General features: G+C 47.8%; 1 protein-coding gene across 1 annotated transcript in view; it reads right to left on the bottom strand.

Annotated features, from left to right (window-relative positions):
- LOC141047083 (uncharacterized) overlaps window positions 1–24,724 on the bottom strand; it is a 168,776-nt gene that overhangs the window by 32,259 nt on the left and 111,793 nt on the right. Inside the window, 5 exon segments of the mRNA XM_073542031.1 lie at window positions 5,021–5,108; window positions 5,307–5,404; window positions 5,488–5,611; window positions 5,695–5,874; window positions 6,004–6,153. Coding sequence (XP_073398132.1) covers window positions 5,021–5,108; window positions 5,307–5,404; window positions 5,488–5,611; window positions 5,695–5,874; window positions 6,004–6,153 — 640 coding nt within the window.

The following is a 24,724-nucleotide window of genomic DNA, read 5'->3' as shown; positions in this document are numbered from 1 at the left end:
GTCCGGTGTCCTATCACAGCTTCCAATAAATGGAGATGCACGGTTCGTCTGGCTTGCAGGGGCACGGCTGAGGGAACAGCGTCCGGCTGACAGGCTGCGAAAATGGCGGCAGCCAGAGAGGAGCCGAGCAGGAAGCGCGCGCTTTCCTGCAGATGCAGAGGAGGGAGGTAGGCGGGGCTAGGCGCCGATGATAAAAATGGTGCCGCCCGCTAAGATGGTAGGGTGGGAGGGACGGCGCCGCCTCCGGGACGCTCAACATGAGGGGAGAAGGCCGTGGGCGGGCTTAGAGCGGGCGGGAGGGAAGCCCGCCCGAGAATGGAGAAGGGGGGCGTGGCCGCGACGCCGGACAAGGCCCCAGATGAAGCCGGGGCCTGGATTAGAAGAGGCGGCCGCCTGTCAGCACAGGGCGGCGCGGAGGCGTCGCAGAACCGCCGCGGTGGCTGCTACTGAGGACAGCTAGGACCCGGCAGAGGGGGGGGGGGGGGGGGGGGGAAGAGCTGTCCGACAACCAGCCAGGGCCCAAATAGCTGCAGCGGCCGCCTGGAGGCGACGCGGAGGCGTCGCAGCACTGTCACAGCGACCGCTGCCGAAGAATCCATGGAGTGGCCTGGCGTGGAACCCGCAGGGGAGAATGGGACCCAGGTCTCATACTTACCCTCCTGATCCGTTTCATCCAGCGCACTGTTTCAAGGAGAGTATCCTGCGCCTCAACCGACCGACCGGCTCTGGTAGGCGAGTGGGTGGGAGACGGGGAGCGAGGACCATCTGGAACGCCACATCCATGTTAGGGGTCTTGGTCCTGCTGTAGACTTATGAGGATACGGGGTGGCAGTACACGCCGTACTCATAGTCTCTTTGTGGGACTACAGATGTGACTATTCACACTGTATCCCTCCGGAAAAACCTGAAAAGAAACGACGCACATCGAGGTAGATATGGGTCTAATCAAAGACCCGTGTCCACCTCCTACTGACACTAAGCTAAACTGAGGAACTTCCTGCCGGTCGGTGGGGTGTATACGGCGGAGGAGGGGCTAACCTTTTTTTGTGCATAGTGTCAGCCTCCTAGTGGCAGCAGCATACACCCATGGTCTCTGTGTCCCCCAATAAGGTGAACGAGAAAATAAAGTTTTTTAGAATTTTGGTTAAAAATAAATTTAAATTTCTGGTTCAACATAATAAAGTTTGATTAATGTTTTTGGCGCCACCTACACACACTGCGCCGTACACACAATGAGCCTTAAACTTTGCTAGGTGTCATAAAAAGTGTTTTGAGGATTGGCTGTTTTTACCATCCTCATTTCACTTATTGTGATACTAGGTAAGGGGGATTATTGATATACCTTGTAATTAACAACATACTCTTATTACGTGTGTGTAGAATCCACTGATGGGTAAAATACACGTCATACGTTAAATACCAAGGCCTAGTATACTAACTAGAGTTGACCGACTAGGATCTGGTTTCATGAAACACAAACTGGTGAAACTCGGGCAAAAAAAAGTCGAGTTTCGTTCGAAACCCTACCACAATGTTAGTTAATGGGAAATAAAAGTCGGCATTGAGCGGATTACATTCATCCACTCAATGCAGACTTTTATTCCCCATTGACTTGCATTGGGGTCGGGTTTTGAACGAAACTCCGACTTTTTTTTCCACTAGTCGGACCAGTTTCATTTGAAACGAATTTGGTTTCATGAAACCCGATCCTACCAAAGTCGCTCAACTCTAATCATAACTATTTATCAATCATGGTCTGGTTAAAGGGAATCTGTCACCCTTTCTTTCGGCTTGCAGCTGCTGGCATAGACATCGGGGGCTTATCTACAGCATTCTGTAATGCTGTAGATAAGCCTCCGATGTAACCTGAAAGATAAGAAAAACACGTTATATTATACTCTCCGGGGTGGGCGGTCCGGTCCGGTCCGACGCCTTCCTTCTTCATGCGATGACATCCTCTTCTCCCGTCCTGTAATGGCTGCGGCGCAAGCACACTGCTCTGCCCTGTTGAGGGCAGAGCAGAATTCTGCAGTGCGCAGGCGCTCGGACCTCTCCCGACGCCTGCGCACTGCAGGATTCTGCTCCGCCCTCAACAGGGCAGAGCAGTGCGCTTGTGCCGCAGCCATTACAGGACTGGAGAAGAAGACGTCATCGCATGAAGAAGGGAGGCGTCGGACCGGACCGCAACGCCCACTGGACCGGACCGCCCACCCCGGTGAGTATAATATAACGTGTTTTTCTTATCTTTCAGGTTACATCGGAGGCTTATCTACAGCATTACAGAATGCTGTAGATAAGCCCCCAATGTCTATGCCAGCAGCTGCAAGCTGAAAAAAAAGGGTGACAGATTCCCTTTAATACACATATCATATTTAACCTGCAGCTTTGCTTACGTACAAATATATTTCACGCAGACTAGCGATGCTGCAGTTTAACTCATATGTGTATTTACCTGCCCAGGTGTGAGAACATCATGAATTCACAGGTATACATGGGAAGTTTTTTATTTTATTGGAGTGTAAAAAACATAGTGCACTCGGTACTGGTATCAAAACAGGTTTTTTATTAACATACATACACACACGAAAACATTTTTACACCATTTCATCTTGCCAGTGCACCTGTCCTACATCAGAGTAGGCTGCAAATTGGTCCCTCATTTGACCAACTTCAACGGATGACCTGAGAGGGTGCTGAGTGAATTCAGGCAATGGTTTAGGAGCAGCATCATCGAGTTCAAAGGTCGGGTGCTCTTTAGCCATCACAAAATTATGTAGAACCACACACGCCTTCCCCACCTCATCCTCTGTTTCAAGTTTAAGATTAATGGCTGTGCCGAGAATTCGCCATCTGGAGACAAGAATCCCAAAAGCACACTCGACAGTTCTTCTGGCCCTGGTCAGCCTGTAATTAAAGATTTTTTTTTGGTATGGTCCAAGTCACGGCTGGAGTAGGGTTTCAGTAGGTTTGCGCACATTTGAAAAGCCTCATCCCCAACTATTACAAAGGGCAGTGGCGGAGCTTCAGTGTGGGTAAGAGGCCGTGGCATAGGGAAATTAAATTGGTTGCCATACAACCTCCGGCCCATGTCTGAGTTTTTAAAAGCCTGGGAGTCATTACCACGGCCAAATGCTCCAATGTCCACTGGTACAAACATACATCCGGCATCAGCAATGGCCATGAGTACTATTGAAAAGTACTTTTTGTAATTATAGTACTCAGATATAGTACTTTTGGGTTTGATGATCCGTATGTGTTTACCATCAACAGCTTCCAAACAGTTGGGGAAATTGCAGACTGTCCAGAATTTGTCAGCAATTTCCATCCACTTTTCAGCGGTGCGCAGGGGCATAAATTCTGGACAAAGAACGTTCCAGAGAGCCTGGCAGGTGTCCGCAACAATTCCAGACAAGGTAGAGATTCCAATACGGTACTGGAAGTGTAGTGAAGATAGGGTTTCTCCAGTCGCCAGGAATCTGCAAAACAGAGAAAGAAGTAAAATTAATATTTCTGTATATGGTTTTTTAAAACAATAAAAATAAAAAATTAGTACATTCACAAAAAATAATTAGCCTAAGTTTTGAATAGTACATGTAAAAAAAAAAAAAAAACACCATCACCCCACCCTTTGGTTTTTAAATATTAAGTACCGTAATGTCACCAGGAGCCGTTCCTCAGGAGGAATCGCACGACGGAGCTGTGTGTCCTGTCTCTGGATGATTTCTTGGACACGAGCAAGCAAATCCCTGAAGCTTTCTTGGGACATCTGGATATAATCTGTAAATTTCTCCGGGTTTGCCTGGAGCTCACTGTAGAGGGTGTGGTACGCCCCACGGCTCTCCCGGAGTTCAATAATCGGATGTATCCACATACGCCGCCGCTGCAGTCTTCGCTGTCTCTCTCTCTTCCTTTGTTCATATCTAGATTTTTTTTGGGTGAGGACAAACAATGTGCAAAAAAACGCAAACGCACTAAAAACGCATACAAACGCTGCGTTTTTTCCTGCATGCGCATAAAAATGCTTGAAAAAAAACGCAGCGTTTGTAAGCGTTTTTTTCATGCGTTCGTGTGCGCAAAAAACGCACCACAAAAAACGCAATTGTGAAAGTGCCTTAGAGATATATCATAGCACAGGTGTAATATTTTTATGCAGTTTCTCGCAACCCTGTTTGAAGTTAGTCATTTTTAAATTGAAAAGTTAGGATAAAGGGAAACTCTTATTAATGTACAGAAATTCACACTTGGCCTCACTGCACATTTAATGTTAGTGATCATAAAAGAGCAGTTTGACCAGAAAGACTGGACCTGGTCTTGTAGGGACCATATGAGACATTCAGCAGCACAGAAGGGAGAGAAGGTAGATTCATCCAATAAGATATCAGGGATCTAGGAAGCCAACAGCATCATTACCCTCCGCTTTCTCTTACAGGCCCATCTTAATATTTTTCTTCAAGTGATTTTCTAAGGCCTGTTTCACACTTCAGCTATTTGACGTCAGTCAAAATCTGCCGTTTTTCAAAAAAAAAATGGATCTGCCATATCTCTCTCTCTCTCCAGACCGCGGTTCCTTTAAATTTCCTAACCTTTGCAACTGCAGCAGATCCATCCAAAAAGCTGTTCGCTGGCATCCATTTGTGGCACAATGGAAACGGATCCATTTCTTACATCTTTAGCGGATTTCAACTGAACACAAAAAACTGAAGTGTGAAAAAGGCTTAACTTGTCAGCACATTCTACGTAAGCGGTTATTTGGCTTTATAGTTTACAGATCTGGGCAGGTAATGGTCAGCATCTCCTAACCCCAGGTTGTAAGTGGATCCTCCCGGTTGTAACTTCTATAGAAATGGGCTTTCAATAACCAACGTCATTTGAAATGTTTTGGGTGGAGGAAAATGTGTTCTAGCGGCAAAATGGTGATCACACGATTGTGATAAGGCCGGACTACACCACCGATAAAGCCGCCATAGCTGGTGACTAAGAAGAATCTGTGACTTGTCTATATTTAGTGGTCAGTACTCACCCGACCGGTAATAAGCAGTAATCTCTTTACATCTCTCATCACCCCTCACATATGTCTCTGTAGTATTAATATGGGTCAGATCTTCACCCTAAAATAAATATTGTAAAAGTCACAGACAGATGGAGAAGTCACATCTATGATCAGCTCTAATCCTGCCATCTCCACCGTTCTCATTACACAAGTATAAAATATATAATACTGGAGGATAAAACAAGACTGAGCACAAGACCTTCACAGCCGTCTACACATCATAGGGGAGATCTCATGACACCTTCTCTCCATCTACCTGATGATCCTGAGGAACATTGGGATCTTCTCGTTTACAGTCCTGTGGAAGAAGAGGATGGGGACATCTCTCTGGTGTTGTCCTCTTACTGGATAGATCTGGAGGAAACACATACAGGGACTGAAATCATTCTATACATACAGATAATTATAGGCCGTGTGTATTTAGTCCTGTCTATTACCTGGTGATGTGAGGGGCTGGGGATCCTCCATCATGACGTCCTTGTACATATGTTTATGTCCTTCTAAATACTCCCACTCCTCCATGGAGAAATAGACAGAGACATCCTGACACCTTATAGGAACCTGACACATACAATGATACCGTCATCCCCCCGATCCCTTCATAGCATTACTGTATAATGTCCCAACATTCCCAGCAGTGTCACCTCTCCAGTCAGCAGCTCAATCATCGTGTAGGTGAGTTCTAGGATCTTCTGGTCATTGATGTCCTCATGTATCAGGGGGTGAGGTGGAGGCCCCATGATTGGGCTCAGGGGTCTTCCCCATCCCTCAGACACAGGGTCCTGACAGCGCTCACTAGAGGTCTTCTTCACTACTGTGTAATCCTGGTTATGGAGAGACACATTAATAAATCTCACTACAGACATTTCCAGAGTCCTCACCTCTCCAGTTCTGTCCATCTGTTATTCCCATAGATAAGAATGATGTAATGTGACGTCATCAGAATCTCTCACCTCTCCAGTAAGCCGGAAGAGGATCTCTAGGGTGAGGTGTAATATCTTCTCCACCATCTTGTCTCTGTCCATATCCATCTTTGATGGGTAATTCAGGAAAATTCTCTTATGTAGAAGATCTTCACTGAGAGGATCCGATATTGTAGAGACCTGAATGAGAAGATGAGCCGATGTAACATCATAAAAATCCTGTGTAATAATACAATTACTGGAGATAATAAGGAAACATATGAGGAGATTTATTATTTTACAGTATTTAGTTTCCTTCTTTACATCTACTAATAAAACCTATATATTTAGGCCACAGACAACAAGCAGTTTCTTCCTCGGAGTCGGCAGCTGAATACGTTCCTCATAGACTCATCTTCCATAACGCTAATTCTCGTCTCATTACCGACACTGGAATCGGCATTAGCAATACTGCAGGAGATATTCATTACACGGGACAGGAGAAATAACTACTTCATGGTGAGGACGACATCTTCATCTTCTACTACGGCTCCAGAAACATATTTGGCCAGAGTCCGTCACTGACTCCATCCCCACCGGCCGTCTATATGAAGGTTTCCCGTCTTCCCCGCACTGTAATCTTCTATCACATTAGATCTCAGGTCTGAGTCACACACAGAAGATTGAGGCTTTTATAAATGCAAATTGCCGCTTCAGAGAGAAAGAGGACTTGAACTCTATAGCGCCACCTATTGGTAGTAGCGATCATACACGTCACAATTGACCCTTCAACGAATCTTGTACTATAACTTAAGATAAAAGCCAAAACAGAACCCCAATTTGCAGACAAGGTGTTTTGAGCTATTGGCCCTCGTCAGTGCAAATGAGAACTGATTTGGCTAGGGGAGAGGCTCTGGACTGGGGTCTAAGGTTTCTCCTTGTGGAGAGTGACATACCAGCTCTGGCTCGTCAGGGTGAGGAGGCTTATTCGCCGTGCAGTGCTCCTCTGGGAAATGTAATATGCAAATTGCCTCTTCAGAGAGAAAGAGGTGGCGCTATAGAGTTCAAGTCCTCTTTCTCTCTGAAGAGGCAAATTGCATATTACATTTCCCAGAGGAGCATTGCACGGCGAATAAGCCTCCTCACCTTGACAAGCCAGAGCTGGTATGTCACTCTCCACAAGGAGAAACCTTACCCTCTGGACCCCAGGATTATATAAAGGCTTCTTTGTAAGAAAAAGACAGGAGATATATGAGGCCAATGTCTCCACATACAGTGGTTTTATTAGCATTTTCCTGTAGGCTTCCGTATATTACATGAAAAACACAAAAAAAAATAAATAAAATTGGGGATGGAGATACTGTGGAACATAATTCTGTGTGTGGGAACCAAGAAAGGGGCTCTATGGCATTAAGTATGGGGAAGAGTGAGAACTGATTATCTCCTGGTTTGGGTGGAAACATATTGTGTGTGGAGGATGGCGATACTGGGGGAACATTATACTGTATATGGGGCCAAGTAAGAGGCCCCGTACTATGAGAGTAATACAGGTTTCCTTGGTTCTCGTGTTTCATAGTTGGGTCGTTTGTATCAATCAGCGGAAAAGGAACAAAACCATTGTGATTCTTATAAGGAGACAACACAGAAACCCCTAAATATAACATTTTATACCAACCCCACAATCTGTGACTCTTCAGGGTAAATCGCTCTCTCACCATTGGATTAGAGCTGATACTATGAAGCTAAAGAGACTAAACAGACTTTCTGTCACCTCCATAAAGGGGCACTTTCCCGTGTTTGTCAGAACTGTCCGAGGATTATTAGAGGGGATAGTTTCCCCCCAATTAGAAGGGACACCTGTGGATATTGGGGTCTCTACCTGCTACAGTCCTGGTGTGGAGCCTCCACCCGCAGAGCGGCACTCCACATAGAGAATAATGGAGCCTCCGGCACCGACCTCCACCCGCAGAGCCGCACTCCACATAGAGAATAATGGAGCCTCCAGCACCGACCTCCACCCGCAGAGCCGCACTCCACATAGAGAATAATGGAGCCTCCATCACCGACCTCCCTCCGCAGAGCCTCACTCCACATAGAGAATAATGGAGCCTCCGGCACCGACCTCCACCCGCAGAGCCGCACTCCACATAGAGAATAATGGAGCCTCCGGCACCGACCTCCACCCCCAGAGCCGCACTCCACATAGAGAATAATGGAGCCTCCGGCACCGACCTCCACCCCCAGAGCCGCACTCCACATAGAGAATAATGGAGCCTCCAGCACCGACCTCCACCCGCAGAGCCACACTCCACATAGAGAATAAGGGAGCCTCCAGCACCGACCTCCACCCGCAGAGCCGCACTCCACATAGAGAATAATGGAGCCTCCAGCACCGACCTCCACCCGCATAGCCGCACCCCACATAGAGAATAATGGAGCCTCCAGCACCGACCTCCACCCGCAGAGCCACACTCCACATAGAGAATAATGGAGACTCCAGCACCGACCTCCACCCGCATAGCCGCACCCCACATAGAGAATAATGGAGCCTCCAGCACCGACCTCCACCCGCAGAGCCACACTCCACATAGAGAATAATGGAGCCTCCGGCACCGACCTCCACCCGCAGAGCCGCACTCCACATAGAGAATAATGGAGCCTCCGGCACCGACCTCCACCCCCAGAGCCGCACTCCACATAGAGAATAATGGAGCCTCCAGCACCGACCTCCACCCGCAGAGCCACACTCCACATAGAGAATAATGGAGCCTCCAGCACCGACCTCCACCCGCAGAGCCACACTCCACATAGAGAATAATGGAGCCTCCAGCACCGACCTCCACCCGCAGAGCCGCACTCCACATAGAGAATAATGGAGCCTCCAGCACCGACCTCCACCCGCATAGCCGCACCCCACATAGAGAATAATGGAGCCTCCAGCACCGACCTCCACCCGCAGAGCCACACTCCACATAGAGAATAATGGAGACTCCAGCACCGACCTCCACCCGCAGAGCCGCACTCCACATAGAGAATAATGGAGCCTCCAGCACCGACCTCCACCCGCAGAGCCTCACTCCACATAGAGAATAATGGAGCCTCCAGCACCGACCTCCACCCGCAGAGCCGCACTCCACATAGAGAATAATGGAGCCTCCGGCACCGACCTCCACCCACAGAGCCGCACCCCACATAGAGAATAATGGAGCCTCCAGCACCGACCTCCACCCGCAGAGCCTCACTCCACCTAGAGAATAATGGAGCCTCCGGCACCGACCTCCACCCGCAGAGCCACACTCCACATAGAGAATAACGGAGCCTCCGGCACCTACCTTCACCCGCAGAGCCGCACTCCACATAGAGAATAATGGAGCCTCCGGCACCTACCTCCACCCGCAGAGCCGCGCTCCACATAGAGAATAATGGAGCCTCCAGCACCGACCTCCACCCGCAGAGCCACACTCCACATAGAGAATAATGGAGCCTCCAGCACCTACCTCCACCCACAGAGCCGCACTCCACATATATGGCTGCTCTGTGCACACAGGACCTCTGATGAGGTCACATGAGGGGAGGAGTCAGCGGTCACATGATCAGGGGCCTCAGTGTATGCTGGACAGTGCTGGTTGTCATGGTGCTGGATGAAGGGAAGTCTATGTGTAGGGTCAGGAGGGGTTCTTCACAGGGTGGATGTAGCAGTCATGTGTGTACGAGGCGTACGGAGCAGAGTCGTGTTTACTGGGTGTTCGGAGTGGAGCTGCGTGTCTGTCCGGATGAACCCTCTGGAAAAGTTCTCCTGAATATACTCCGACATGGCCTGAGTCTCCTCCGGAGACAAAGGGTAGATCCTTTTCCTGGGCGGTGAGGAACCTGGAACAAGCTTGATCGGGCAATCATACGGGCAGTGTGGAGGAAGGACCTCAGCCTCCTTCTTATTGAAGACGTCCGTATAGCCCCAATAAGCTGAAGGGAGACCTGCGGGAGCAGAGGTGGACTGTGGGAGATTAACAGGACGAATTGGCTGCAGACTCTGCTTCTGGCAGGAGGATCCCCCAACGTAGCACATCACCCGAGCACCAATCAAGGATAGGTTCATAGGACCAGAGCCAAGGAAACACAAGCAACAATGCATGTGAGAGGTTCGGTAGTACGTACAAGGCAATGCTCTCCCAATGAAGGGCCCCAATCTGTAGTACTATTTCTTCAGTCACCACGGTGACGAGCTCTTGCAGAGGTCTTCCATCCACCGATGCAATCAAATGTGGTATGTCCAGGGAAACAACAGGAATCTGAAGCCTCCTGACAGTCTTGAGACTAATAAAGTTGCCTGCCGCACCCGAATCCACACAGGCCACCTCGGAGTAACGTCTCTGCTCCAGGTATATCAAAACTGCCAAAGTCAACGGAGATGAGGATTCGGGAACTCCTAAGAAGGCCTCCCTTACCTATCCTAGGGGAAGAAGTAAACCAGCCCCTCTGGAAGCCTCACGGGATGGTTCCTGGAAACGCAAATCAAGGAGGTTGAAGTATCTCGTCCTGCGAGCTCATCCTTAATCCGGCCTGACAGCCCATGCCAGAAAGCACCAACCAGAGCCTCATTATTCCATCACAACTCGGAGGCTAGGATGCGGAAGCGGATGACGGACTGAGCCACTGACAGGGAACCTTGGAGAAGGTTGAAAAGGGACCCAGTCATTGAGGCCAGCTGTCCCGGTTCATCGAAGACCCTGAGAAAAGTCTCCAAAAAAGCTGCTAATTGGGAGACAATGGGGTCATCACGCTCCCACAGGGGATTCACCCAAGCCAAGGCTTCTCCCTCTAGAAGAGATAAAATGAAAGCCATCTTTGCCCGGTCGGTGGGATACCGCAGGTGCAGGAGTTCAAAATGGATGCTGCACTGAGTCAAAAAACCCCTGCACAGATTGGGATCCCCAGAAAACTTAGGTGGCTTGCAAGGACAAGACGGGAAATGTGGCAAGGACACAGAGCCAGAGTCGCGGGATGCTACCTGTGCGGAAGCCGCGAAAAACGTGGTGCCGGCGGGGTCCATGGCCTGGTAATTCTTTAACGCCTCAGGGAGGTGAGCTACAAGATTAGACCATCAGGACCGTGGAATAGATAGCCCAAGGGCGAGCTGACCTAGTGAAGACTGACCCCTATACATTGATCGTCAGGAACAGGCCCAGGAATCTCTAATACTGTGACGACTCCTGGAGTGGACCATCTGGATCATGACACCAACCCATCTAGGGCGAGCTGACCTAGTGAGGACCACCCCCTATAGAGGAAGTGTCAGGGGCATGCCCAAGGGGGTGAGCTACCACGACTGCTGGAACCAAGTGGCCGGCTCACAGGAGACACAAGTGATGTGTCTAGCAACAGGGAATGTGCAGAGTACAAGAGTGTGCAAAGCGTGGACACAGGGACACGCAAGGTATAGGACAATACAGGGTGAGTGTACGGGTGCATGGAGAGTACAGGACAATACAAAGCATGTACACGGGAGTACGCTAGATACAGGATAGTGCAAGGTGGGTACACAAGAGCACGTATTGCGTGCATAGACAAGCACGCCCCGGTGCGAGCAAAGCAGGGCGCGAGCGAAGGAGCACGTCTGAGTACAGAGTTAGGCAAAGTGTGCGCAGAGGGCACGCCTGAGTGCAAGGTTAGACAGTGGGTGTGCTGAGAAGCACGACAGGGAGAAGGTATGAGCTGAGCGTGTGCAAAGGAGTAAGACAGAGCAGAGACAGATGCACACTAGCAACGTTGTGCAGCCATGGAACTAAGTACGAGAGGCTCATGTGCGCACCCGGCGGGAACCCTGGAGCGGTCGCGGCGCCGGGCGTGGGGTCCCGCCACCAGGTGAGAGCGGCGTGACTGGTGGCGTGACAAATACCACGGTAGCTGATACCAAGAGGAGTGGCTCCGATAGCGGGAGACACATGGAATAGAAGGGAAACGTAGAAGACTGATGAACACCAGAGCACTAGAGACAGATATAAAGAATGGAGCACAGGAGTATGGATGTGCAGAGCAGTGTACATGGTACAGAGAAGTAGAGCATGATACAGGAATACAGACGTGCAGAGCATGGTAAAGGAGTATGGACGCACAGGGAAGCGCACAGAGTATAGACACGGGCCTGGGTCGCAGGAGCTTGAACAATAACCAGGCACCACTGATAAGAGGAAGTGTGATAGAAATATATATGTATTTCATCTAGATCTCACTTGCATGCTATATACTCATATACACATATAGGCATACATTTTACAGCTATCTTGAACTTTGTAATCAGTTGCTGAAGATGACCTAACCCCATGAGCCCATCTGGAGAGCCAACATGGTCCCGTTATAACATTGTCTTGTTGTCTTGTGATATATCTACCAGACATGGGAAATGAGGAAGTTGGACAAGATGCACCAGCCGATACCAGAGTTTTGCTGACATTGCAGAACAATGGGTGCCGTACATTTTATTGCTAAATCACCCTCATGTCGGACACTGCCATATAAGTTCATTTACTCAAATAGCCAATTAGATAAGAAGTTCAGCCTTATGTTAATGGGGTAACCACCCTTTACTGCATGCATCTATAGATATATGTATGTACAATAAACTAGCAGAGTCCTGCTGGAATAAGTTGTTGCTAACCAGGTGTAGCTTCTTCTTTTCCTTGAGCGCTCAGTAAGACTGTTCTAATTAGGACAGGCTGCAGCACACACACAGATATATATATCTATATCAATCAAATTTCCACAACATTTTTGGCGCATTTTTTTCCGAAATCCTGTGATATGATTAGGTTTTTAGTTTCTCTTTTTTCTATATAATTTTTTCCTTTCTTTTTTCATTCATTCATTTTTTTATGTGATAATGAGATTTTAATTAAATGAATCAACACACAGTTTTTTATTAAAAATTTATATATATTTTTTATTAAGATAGTTTTTTTATTGGATATATACAAAAAAAAAATTTTTGAGGCTTTTTAAGCTGATGGGGATTTTTTTCTGAAAGTCGGCTCAGCTGTTCGGGCTGTGGTCCAGTGGACTGAATGTCCTGTTGGTTTTTCGTCGGATTTCTTCCAATTGGTTCATGTTTTTTTTTTTTTTTTCTTCTTTGTTTTTGTGATATATATTTGTTGATATACATAATATACATATTTTATCTGCAAATGTAATAAAGAAATAACGTGATTTTAAATGGAATGATCGATTTTAATCAAGTGATAAGTGTATACGTCTCAGTATGAACTTTGACTTTTTTCTAAAAAAAAATGTGACTATTGGCCCCAGTTTTTTTCAAATGTCAAGTGTATTAAACTTGTAAGCTACGCTATTTTCTCCTGTATATCATCCCCTGAGGAAGAAGTGATTTGCACTTCGAAACGCATTGGGAAAAAGAAATGAATAAAGCATCGATCTTCTAATGCACGAGTATTTATGTATTATGTTCAGCAGCGCACTGAATCCATAAAAAAGCTCCATTTAACTATAGGCTTCAAGGAGGTGTCACAGGCGAATCCCTCGGCTGTCAAGGTTCCCGCACACACACGGATGCTGTCAGCCTGCAGAGATATCACAGGCTGATCATTGGAGAGATTATCACGGTTCCCGAGTGCACGCGGAGGGTGATAATCTAGTGGGATATCACGGTGCCAATCTCCCACGACGGAGGGTGATACATCCCGGTGCTAACCAAAGCGCCACGGGTGATTGGCAGTTATCGGTTGCCAGCAGCTGTTTGACATACGTGTCACAAAAAAGGGCTTTGATTTCTCCCCGAACGTCTATATGTGCATCAACCTGTGAATTCACTGCTGTTTTCCATGTAGAGCTGAAACAGAAAAAGTTTTTTTTCCTTTTCTTTTACACTTCCTCTTTTGCCTATAGGGTGCATAACTGATATTTTTCATATTGTCACATTTTTTGTTCTGTACTCTGCTTTTCCCCTGTTTTATCTTGCATTTGATGGAAGTTTTTACTGTAGTTTGAGAATTTTTGGGAAAGTTGGTTTTTTTTGAGTATATACTGTAGTCTCAGTTTGCTTATTTGTTTCCATTGTTCTCAGAAGATTTTACTGAGAGATGCAGGCAGAGGAAAGGAGAAGTGTGTGTATCCTGCATTTGTGCACGGACATTTTATTGTTGGAAGTGTACTTGTATTGATTTTTGATTTTTCTGAGTGTTTTTTTTTTTAAGTTTTATGAACTTTTTGATTTTTTCCTTTTAAAATCTTTTACTCCCTGATCATTTTTCTCTTTTCTTTGGGGTTTTACCATTTTTAAGTTTTTATCATTTTTTTTGGTTTTCACTTCTTTTTTTCCTTTTTTGTTAAAAAGAGAATTTTTACCGGCTTTTGAGTTCTTTCCTTTTTCTCTTGTCAATTTTTTGATTTTTCATTTTGTCCCCCTGCTTTTGAAGTTTTTTTTTAATAAATATTTTGGTTTTGCTTTTGTTTTTTCCTTCCTTTGTAAGCAAGTTTAAAAAAGGGTTGCAAAGTTTCTTTTTTTTTTTTTTGAAGTTTTAATCACCTTTTTTGAAGTTTTTGGAACAGACATAGTAGGTGTTATTCAGAAAGTAAAGTCTTGCAAGAACAGCTTTTAAGCTGTAGCATGGCATGATGTATTGAGAAGAAAAAGGGAAGTTTAGCTAGTTGAGCTGAATTGCCATCTGCATTTTATAAAATAGCTGCGGACTTTACAGCGTAGAAGGTACTGAGAGTTAATATGAACAGGAAAGGATTATTTTTACGTGTACAAAAGAAGAAAAAGTGTTTTCAGCAGAATTCTAATTTGTGCCATCTGTGAGGCATCCCGCTTTCCCCCACCCCGGGAGAAGGCACCACAAGTCCAAGCATGCCTTATTTGACTGCAGAAAAGGGGAAGGAGTCCGCTCCCCCCTCCCTCTCCTCTCTCTCTCTCTCTCTCTCCTCCATCTAGCTCCACTCCCACCTCCCCTCCCTCATCTATTTTTCTTCCTATATTTCCTCCTCCCTCAGCATCTCCCTCTCTCCCCTCTCTGTCTTCTCCACCCCGCCTATCTCTCCTCCTTCTCTCTCTCTTACCTCTCCTCCCTCTTCACCACCGATGCCCACCTCTCATCCTCCCTCATCCCCCTCATCTTCACTCTCTCCTCTTCTATCTCCTTCCTCCTCTCCTCGCCCATCTCTCTTTCCTTCTCCTCTTTCCAATCTGTCCACCACCTCTCCCTGCTCTGCACTCTCTTTCACTCTCTTCCACCTCTCCGTTCATTGTCACCAGCTGGGCCAGTGCCAAATCCAGACAATGAGGTGTCCCTATCTCCACAGGGCACCCTCTCTAAAGAGCCAGCTATGATGCCGGGAGAAGAAAGTGAAACACTCCCTACACATAACACCACAGATGCCCCCCAATACAACAGCTAGCAGAAGGGAGGTGTGGGCCATCAGAGACTGAGACTGCACCTGCTAGGTCTGAGAATGAGGAACCTATGTGCCAGACGGAGCTGCAGTCTCAGGGGGGGAGTACCCACACACAGAAAGATAAACACACAATGGCACGTTTCCACCTCTGATGAATATGAAGAGGGGACATCATACATGCTGCCTAGTAGTGGGGAGGGTAACCCACAGACACCAAGTAGGCAGGGGCAGATAGAGCCAGAACTCTTACACTATGTGCCTTTCACCCCTAGTCAGGTGATCAGTATTCTGAAAAATCTGCCAGGCCCAGATATGGACCCCATACCATTTTACCAAAGAATGCAGCAGAGCCAGCAAACATATGCTGCAACCTGGAGTGATCTCTGGTCCATAATGGAAATAAAAGCAGGTGTAACACTTTGGCCAATCATGAAGGAACACTTCAAGCTTCCATTGGGATTAGATGTGCACTCCTGGGAGTCAGGATCAAAGCTAATTGAGCAGCTCAGAGAGTGGGCCAAAGCCAGACAAGCACTCAGCCTACACGCCTCTGACATGTGAAACCCCATCAGCGGACCCAATACCTCAAATCGCTGGGGGCTGTCATATCTTTCCTTGTGGACACTGGTGCAGTCAGAAGTGTGATGAGGCATGTGGAAATCCCCGACCCCACCAGCCTATCAGAGCACTCTGTGTCTTGTATGGGGACTGAAGGTCAAGACAGACATTCCCAGCTTACAGCAATAAGAAAATTACAGTGCATATGTATACAATTCTCTAATAAAGCAAATTTGTCACCAGGTTTGGCCAATATAAGATGCGGCCACTGCCTTTCAGGGCTTATCTACAGCATTCTATAATGCTGTAGATAAGCCCCCGATCTGACCTGAAAGAGAAGAAAAATTAATTTTATTATACTCATCAGGGGTGCAGTCTGGTGTGATCAGTGTCGCAGATCCAGCCCCTCCCTTCTTCTTATGATCACTGCCCCCCTGCTTGCTTCATCGCTCCCCGGCATCGCGCTCCTGCGTAGGCGTACTTATCGGCCCTGTTGAGGGCAAAGGAAAGTACTGCAGTGCGCAGGTGCCGGGAAAGGTCAGAGAGGCTCAGCACCTGCGCACTGCAGGAATTTGCTCTGCCCTCAACAGGGCAGATAAGTACTCCTGCGCAGGAGCGCGATGCCGGGAGCCATGATACAAGCAGGAGGGTGGCGATTATGAGAAGATCAGAGGTGCCAAACCTGGACCTGCGACACCCATCGGACCAGACTGCCCCGGATAAGTATAATAAAACTTATTTATCTTATCTTTCTGGTCAGATTGGGGGCTTATCTACAGTATTATAGAATGCTGTAGATAAGTCCTGAAAGGCGGTGACAGATTCCCTTTAATTCCAGTGAGATCATGTAATCCTGTAATAAGGAGAGCAGAAGAGCTGATTAACTTGCATAAAAAGTGTTACACAATAGGCTGCCAACGATCTGTAGCATAGGATGGAGAACAAGAGATTGTATTCGACATGAATGGATGAATCATTCCAAGTGGCAGCCAACTTGGGAACTGCTACGTATGCTGAAAAGATAGAAGAACAAATATTCCAGATGTGAAGGTAGATAGTTATGAGCTGTGAAAGTGTGCAGTATCGAGATCATGGTAACGGCCGTGCTGCGTGCCAGAGGGGTCCGATAGCAGAGGACAAGCAGGTCAAGAGGCGTAGTCCAAAGAAGCGTGCGCTCCATTATCCCAAGCCCAGATATATATTGTGCGTCAGTAGATAGAATGGCCAACGGAATGAATTATGGGTGCTGGGCCTAATACAGTAGGTACGGAAAGTATTCAGACCCCTTTACATTTTTTACTCTTTGTTTCATTGCAACCATTTGGTAAATTCAAAAAAGTTCATTTTTTTTCTCATTAATGTACAATCTGCAGCTCATCTCGACTGAAAAAAACGGAAATGTAGAAATTTTGCAAATTTATTACAAAAGAAAAACCGAAATATCACATGGTCATAAGTATTCAGACCCTCTGCTCAGACACTCAGATTTAATTCACATGCTATCCATTTCCATGTGTTCCTCCTTGGAATAGTTCTTCACCTTCATTGGAGTCCAGTTGTTTTTAATTAAACTGATAGGACTGGACTTGACCAAATGAGAATCACGAGGTCAAAGGAACTGGCCACGAAGCTCAGAGACAGAATTGTGGCAAGGCACAGATCTGGCCAAGGTTACAAAAGAATTTCTACAGTACTCAAGGTTCCTAAGAGCACAGTGGCCTCCATAATCCTTAAATGGAAGAAGTTTGGGACCACTAGAAGTCTTCCTAGACCTGGCCGTCCAGCCGTCCAGCCAAACTGAGCAATCGTGGGAGAAGAGCCTTGGTGAGAGAGGTGGAAGAACCCCAAGATCAATGTGGCTGAGCTCCACGGATGCAGTAGAGAGATGGGAGAAAGTTCCACAAAGTCAACTATTACTGCAGCCCTCCACCAGTTGGTCCTTTATGGCAGAGTAGCTTGACGGAAGCCTCTCCTCAGTGCCAGACATATGAAAGCCCGCATAGAGTTTGCTAAAAAACACATGAAGGACTCCCAGACAATGTGAAATAAGATTCTCTGGATGGAAGAGACGAAGATAGACCTTTTTGGTGATAATTCTAAGCGGTATGTGTGGAGAAAACCAGGCACCACTCATCACCTGCCCAATACAATCCCAACAGTGAAACATGGTGGTGGCAGCATCATACTATAGGGGTGTTTTTCAGCTGCAGGGACAGGATGACAGGTTGCCATTGAAGGAACCATGAATACGGCCAAGTACAGAGATATCCTGGATGAAAACCTCTTCCAGTGTGCTTTGGACGTCAGATTTGGCCGAAGGTTCACCTTCCAACAAGACAGTGACCTTAAGTACACAGCTAAAATAACAAAGGAAGGCTTCAGAACAACTCTATGACCATTCTTCACTGGCCCAGCAGAGCCCTGGCCTAAACCCAATTGAGCTTCTCTGGAGAGACCTGAAAATGGCTGTCCACCAATGTTCACAATCCAACCTGACGGAACTGGAGAGGATCTGCAAGGAAGAATAGCAGAGGATCCCCCCCAAAAAAACATGTGGCATCATTCCCAAGAAGACTCATGGCTGTACCAGCTCAAAAGGATGCTTCTACTCTATACTGAGCAAAGGGTCTGAATACTTATGACCATGTGATAATTCAGTTTTTCTTTTTTAATAAGTCTGCAAAAATGTCTACATTTCTGTTTTTTTCAGTCAAGGTGGGGTGCAGAATGAACATTAATGAAAAAAAAATATCTTTTTTGAATTTACCAAATGGCTGCAATGAAACAAAGTGTGAAAAATTTAAAGGGGTCTGAATACTTTCCATACCCTCTGTATGTATGAAGATAAACATGAAAAAGGAAGCATTATACATATAGAGGGTGGAGTGGTGAAGAAAGTGTTTCCTCTGTGAGCAACCTATTAATGTTAAGCTTATCATCTGTTGTGGGTAAAATTTTTGAAGGGTTTCTAAGGGATACCATTATGGAATATCTCAATGTTAATAAATGTTTAACTCCATATCAACATGGATTTATGAAGGATCGCTCCTGTCAAACTAACCTGATCAGCTTCTATGAGGATGTAAGCTCTCAAATGGACCAAGGAGAATCATTGGATGTCATTTATCTCGACTTCTCTAAAGCATTTGACACTGTCCCACATAAAAGATTGGTAAGTAAGATGAGAAAGCTTGGGCTAGGGGAAAATGTGTGTAGATGGGTAGGTAGCTGGCTTAGTGATAGAAAACAAAGAGTGCATACTCAGATTGGGCCAGGGTTACTAATGGGGTACCACAGGGTTCTGTATTGGGCCCCCTACTATTTAATATATTTATTAATTATCTAGTGGATGGCTTACACAGTAAAATATCAGTATTTGCAGATGATACAAAACTATGTAAGGTAGTTAACACAAAGGAGGACAGTTTGCAACTACAGACAGATTTGAGTAAATTGGAGAATTGGGCTGAAAAATGGCAAATGAGGTTTAACACAGATAAGTGTAAGGTTGTGCACATGGGAAGGAGAAACAGATGCTACAATTACTTACTAAATGGGAAACTGCTGGGGAAATCAGACATGGAAAAAGACTTAGGCATCTTAGTCAATAAGAAGCTAAATTGGAGTGCCCAGTGTCAGGCAGCTGCCACCAAAGCAAATAGGGTCATGGGATGCATTAGAAGAGGTCTGGGGACACGAGATGAAAACGTAATTCTCCATCTGTACAAATCACTCGTCAGACCACACTTGGAGTATTGTGTGCAATTTTGGCCGCCGGTGCTCAAGAAAGACATTACTGAACTTGAAATGGTTCAAACGCGGACTACTAAAATGATAAATGGAGTTGGTTCACTACAATACCCAGAAAGGTTATCAAAATTAGGTCTATTTACTCTAGAAAAGAGAAGACTTAGGGGAGACCTAATATATATGTACAAGTATATCAGAGGGCAAAACAGAGATCTCTCCAAAGAACTGTTTGTACCAAGGACTGTGACAAGAACAAGGGGGCATTCTCTTCGTTTGGAGGAAAGACAATTTCTGCACCAGCATAGAAGAGGGTTCTTCACGGTAAGAGCAGTGAGGCTCTGGAATTCTCTTCCTGAGGAAGTGGTGATGGCCAACATACTGAATGAATTTAAGAAAGGAATGGATGCTTTTCTTGTGAGTAACAGTATAGAAGGTTATGAATAACAGAATATTATAGGTAGATGGTTGACCCAGCTTAGGGGAAGGAATTTTTTTCCCTATGGAGAAAATTGGCTTCTACTCTGTGGGTTTTTTGCCTTCCCCAGGATCAACAATGCAGAACAGCTGCACTAAAAATAGGCTGAACTAGATGGACATAAGGTCTTCCTTCAGCCTTCAAAACTATGTTACTATGTTACTAATCTGTGTGAATATTAGCGGTGAGTTGTAAAGTGGTAAAATGTGGATAAACACTTAAGAAAAATGAAAATAAGGGACTAGTGCATGCAATATTACTGTGCAAAAATGGAAATAATAAAAGTGCGGATGTGCTGCTAAGTAATAAACTGAAAATTATCCCAATTGTAAAAGATGTTTTTTGCTGTTAATGTGAACAGTTAAGCAAGTTAAAGATTAAGAGATGTCTAAAAGGCCTAAAATTAAAGATAACACATTTCTTTTGTATTTTAGGCGAATATATACACAGTATATTGGCATTTCATTTTAAAAAGTACAAAAAGGAGAATGGGGTGATGAAAAAGTTCGGGCACGCTTGGAGGTTTGTTTGCTCAGATAACTTAGACCCAGGTTTCACACCTTAATTAGCCTGTTAGGGTTGTGGCTTGTTCACTATCATTATTACCAGGTGATGCAAATTTCCCAGGTTTGCAAAAAAATCCAGCCTCCTCTAACCTTGTGCCAAAAAATAGCAGCCATGGGTTCTAAGCAGCTGCCTAGCACTCTGAAAATGGTGGAGGCCTGCAAAGCAGGAGAAGGATATAAGAAGATAGCAAAGCATTTTCTTCCAAGTTGCCCTTTCCTCAGTTCTAAATGTAATTAAGACAGGGCAGTTATCAGGAACAGTAGAGGTCAAGATAAGGTCTGGAAGATCAAGCAATATATTTCTAATAATAATGCGCCAATAATGGAGAATCCCCACATACCTTCACCTGCAGAGGGTAGATGCTAGACTGTATGGGCTCCTTCCAGGTGTGATGTTATTTCTGGAGGCGTGTCATATGGAGTGAGCGTGTTCTGACAGCAAAGGCAGGAAGAGAAGACGCCATTGTCTCTGCCATCTGTTGCAGGGAGAGAAGCCTCTGTTACACATGTGTCTCAGCTGTCTGTCTGGTGCCTGCGTCAGTGAGCAGTGTGGAGTGAGGTCAGTGACAGGCGGGAGGGTTTAGTAAGGAACAGGTTGGTGTCTTCTTAGATGTTTGGTTGATGGGGCTGATACTTGGGGCTAGCTAGTGGGATTTGGGTGCTTAGCTGGGAGCTGTTGGGCACCTGGAGGGAAGTGGGAATTAATGCACGCTGGTGGGGTCTGGTTGGGTCTGTAGGGGGGGGTTAATGCATGCTTACGGGGTCTATTTGGGGTCCGGGGGGGTTAATTTACGCTTGTGGGGTCACTGGGTAGGGGTTAATGCACGCTTATGGAGTCTTTTTAAGGTCCGGAGGAGTTAATGCTTGCTTGTGGACGTCTGCTTGGTCTCCCAGGGGGGTTAATGCATGCTTGCAGGGTCTATTTGGGGTCTGGGGGGTTAATACATGCTTGTGGGGTCTGTTTGGGTAGGGGTTAATGCATGCTTACAGGTCTGTTTGGGGTCGGGGGGTTAATGCATGCTTGTGTGGTCTGTTTGGGGCAGGGGGCTTGCGGTATAATGCACACTTGTGGGGTCTGGTTGTACTTCGGGGAGTACTAATGCATGCTTGTGGGGTCTGTTTGGGGCAGAGGGGTGGGGGGGTTAATGCACGCTTGTGGAGTCTGGTTGTACTTCGGGGGGCACTAATGCATGCTTGTGGGGTCTGTTTGGGGCAGGGGGTTAATGGACGCTTGTGGGGTCTGGTTGTACTTCGGGGGGCACTAATGCATGCTTGTGGGGTCTGTTTGGGGCAGGGGGGTGGGGGGTTAATGCACGCTTGTGGGGTCTGGTTGTACTTCGGGGGGGTACTAATGCATGCTTGTGGGGTCTGGTTGGGGCAGGGGGGTGGGGGGTTAATGCACGCTTGTGGGGTCTGATTGTACTTTGGGGGGCACTAATGCATGCTTGTGGGGTCTGTTTGGGGCAGGGGGGTGGTTTGGTTAATGCACGCTTGTGGGGTCTGGTTGTACTTCGGGGGGTACTAATGCATGCTTGTGGGGTCTGTTTGGGGCAGGGGGGTGGGGGGTTAATGCACGCTTGTGGGGTCTGGTTGTACTTCGGGGGGTACTAATGCATGCTTGTGGGGTCTGGTTGGGGCAGGGGGGTGGGGGGTTAATGCACGCTTGTGGGGTCTGATTGTACTTCGGGGGGTACTAATGCATGCTTGTGGGGTCTGGTTGGGGCAGGGGGGGTGGAGGTTAATGCACGCTTATGTGTCTGGTGGGGTCCAGGGGGTTAATGCATGCTTGTGGGGTCTGGTTGGGGCAGTGGGGTGGGTGGTTAATGCACGCTTGTGGGGTCTGGTTGTACTTCGGGGGGTACTAATGCATGCTTGTGGGGTCTGTTTGGGGCAGGGGGAGTGGGGGTTAATGCACGCTTACGTGTCTGGTGGGGTCCAGGGGGTTAATGCATGCTTGTGGGGTCTGGTTGGGGCAGGGGGATGGGTGGTTAATGCACGCTTGTGGGGTCTGGTTGTACTTCGGGGGGTACTAATGCATGCTTCTGGGGTCTGTTTGGGGCAGGGGGTGGGGTTAATGCATGCTTCTGGGGTCTGTTTGGGGCAGGGGGTGGGGGTTAATGCATGCTTCTGGGGTCTGTTTGGGGCAGGGTGGTGGGGGTTAATACACGCTTGTGGGGGTCTGGTTGTACTTTGGGGGGTACTAATGCATGCATGTGAGGTCTGCTTTGGGCTCCCAGGGGGGTTAATCCACGCTTGCATGGTCTGTGGGGTCAGGGGGTGGGGGTTAATGCACACTTGTGGGGTCTGCTTGGGCTCCCAGGGGGGTTAAGGCTGGCTTGTGGAGTCTGTTTGGGTCGGGGGGGTTAATGCATGCTTGTGGGGTCTGGATGGGTCCGGGGGGGTTAATGCACGCTCCCGGGGTCTTGCTGGGTACTGGGGGGGTTAACGCACTCTTGTGGTGTCTGGTAGTCCCGGGAGAGGGGGGGTTATGCACACGTGTGGTGTCTGGTAGTCCCGGGAGAGGGGGGTTAATGATGCACACTTGGGGTGTCTGGCAGTCCCGGGAGAGGGGGGTTAATGATGCACGCTTGGGGTGTCTGGCAGTCCCGGGAGAGGGGGGTTAATGATGCACGCTTGGGGTGTCTGGCAGTCCCAGGAGAGAGGGGTTAATGATGCATGCTTGTGGGGTCTGGTTGGCGGTTAATGCACGCTTGTGGGCTCTGGTTGTACTTCGGGGGGGTACAAATACATGCTTGTGGGGTCTGCTTGGGCTCCCAGGAGGGTTAATGCATGTTTGTCGTGTCTGGTTGGGTCCCTGGGGGGGGTTAATGCACGCTTGCCGTGTCTGGTTGGGTCCTGGGGGGGGTTAATGCACGCTTGCCGTGTCTGGTTGGGTCCCGGGGGGGGGTTAATGCACACTTGCCGTGTCTGGTTGGGTCCCGGGGTGGTTAATGCATGCTTGCCGTGTTTGGTTGGGTCCCGGGGGGTATTGCACACGCTTGCAGGGTTAATGCACGCTTGTGGGTTCTGTTTGGGTCCCGGGGGGGGGGGTTTAATCCACGTTTGTGAGGTCTGCTTGGGCTCCCGGGGGATTAATGCACTCTTATGGGTTCTGGTTGGATCCCAGGGGTGGTTAATGTACACTTGGGGGTCTGGCGGGGGGTAGACATCCAACGGGGGTTTATGATGGGGAAGATGGACATCCGATGGGACTTATGCTGGGAGGGGGTGGACGTCCAATGGGGGTTTGTGCTTAAGGGGGGGGGGTGGACGTCCGATGAGGTTTATGCTGGGGAGGGGTCAGGGGTGGACGTCCGATGAGGTTTTATGCGGGGGGTGGATGTCCGATGACGGTTTTATGCTGGGAATGGCATCCAATAGGGGCTTATGCTTAAGGGGGGTGGGCGTCCGATAGGAGCTTAGGCTTAAGGGGGGGTGGACGTCCGATGAGGGTTTATGCTGGGGGGGACGTCCGATGGGGGTTTATTCTGGGGGGTGGACGTCCGATGGGGTTTTATGCGTGTGGACGTCCGATGGGGGCTTATGCTTGGGGGCGTGTGGACATCCGATGGGGGCTTATGCTTGGGGGCGTGTGGACGTCCGATGGGGGCTTATGCTTGGGGGTGTGTGGATGTCCGATGGGGGCTTATGCTTGGGGGCGTGTGGACGTCCGATGGGGGCTTATGCTTGGGGGCGTGTGGATGTCCGATGGGGGCTTATGCTTGGGGGCGTGTGGACGTCCGATGGGGGCTTATGCTTGGGGGCGTGTGGACGTCCGATGGGGGCTTATGCTTGGGGGCGTGTGGGCGTCTGATGGGGGCTTATGCTTGGGGGGCGTGTGGGCGTCCGATGGGGGCTTATGCTTGGGGGCGTGTGGGCGTCCGATGGGGTTAATGCTGTAGGGGAGGGGCGTCCGATGGGGGCTTATGCTTAAGGGGGGTGGATGTCTGATGGGGTTAATGCTGTGGGGGAGGGGCGTCCAATGGGGGGTTTAAGCTGGGGTGACATCCGTTGGGGG

Source organism: Dendrobates tinctorius, unplaced genomic scaffold, assembly GCF_039654945.1.
Source record: "Dendrobates tinctorius isolate UK_male_01 unplaced genomic scaffold, ASM3965494v1 ptg000126l, whole genome shotgun sequence".
NCBI classification, from domain to species: domain Eukaryota; kingdom Metazoa; phylum Chordata; class Amphibia; order Anura; family Dendrobatidae; genus Dendrobates; species Dendrobates tinctorius.
This window is presented reverse-complemented; position numbering and strand designations above follow the sequence as displayed.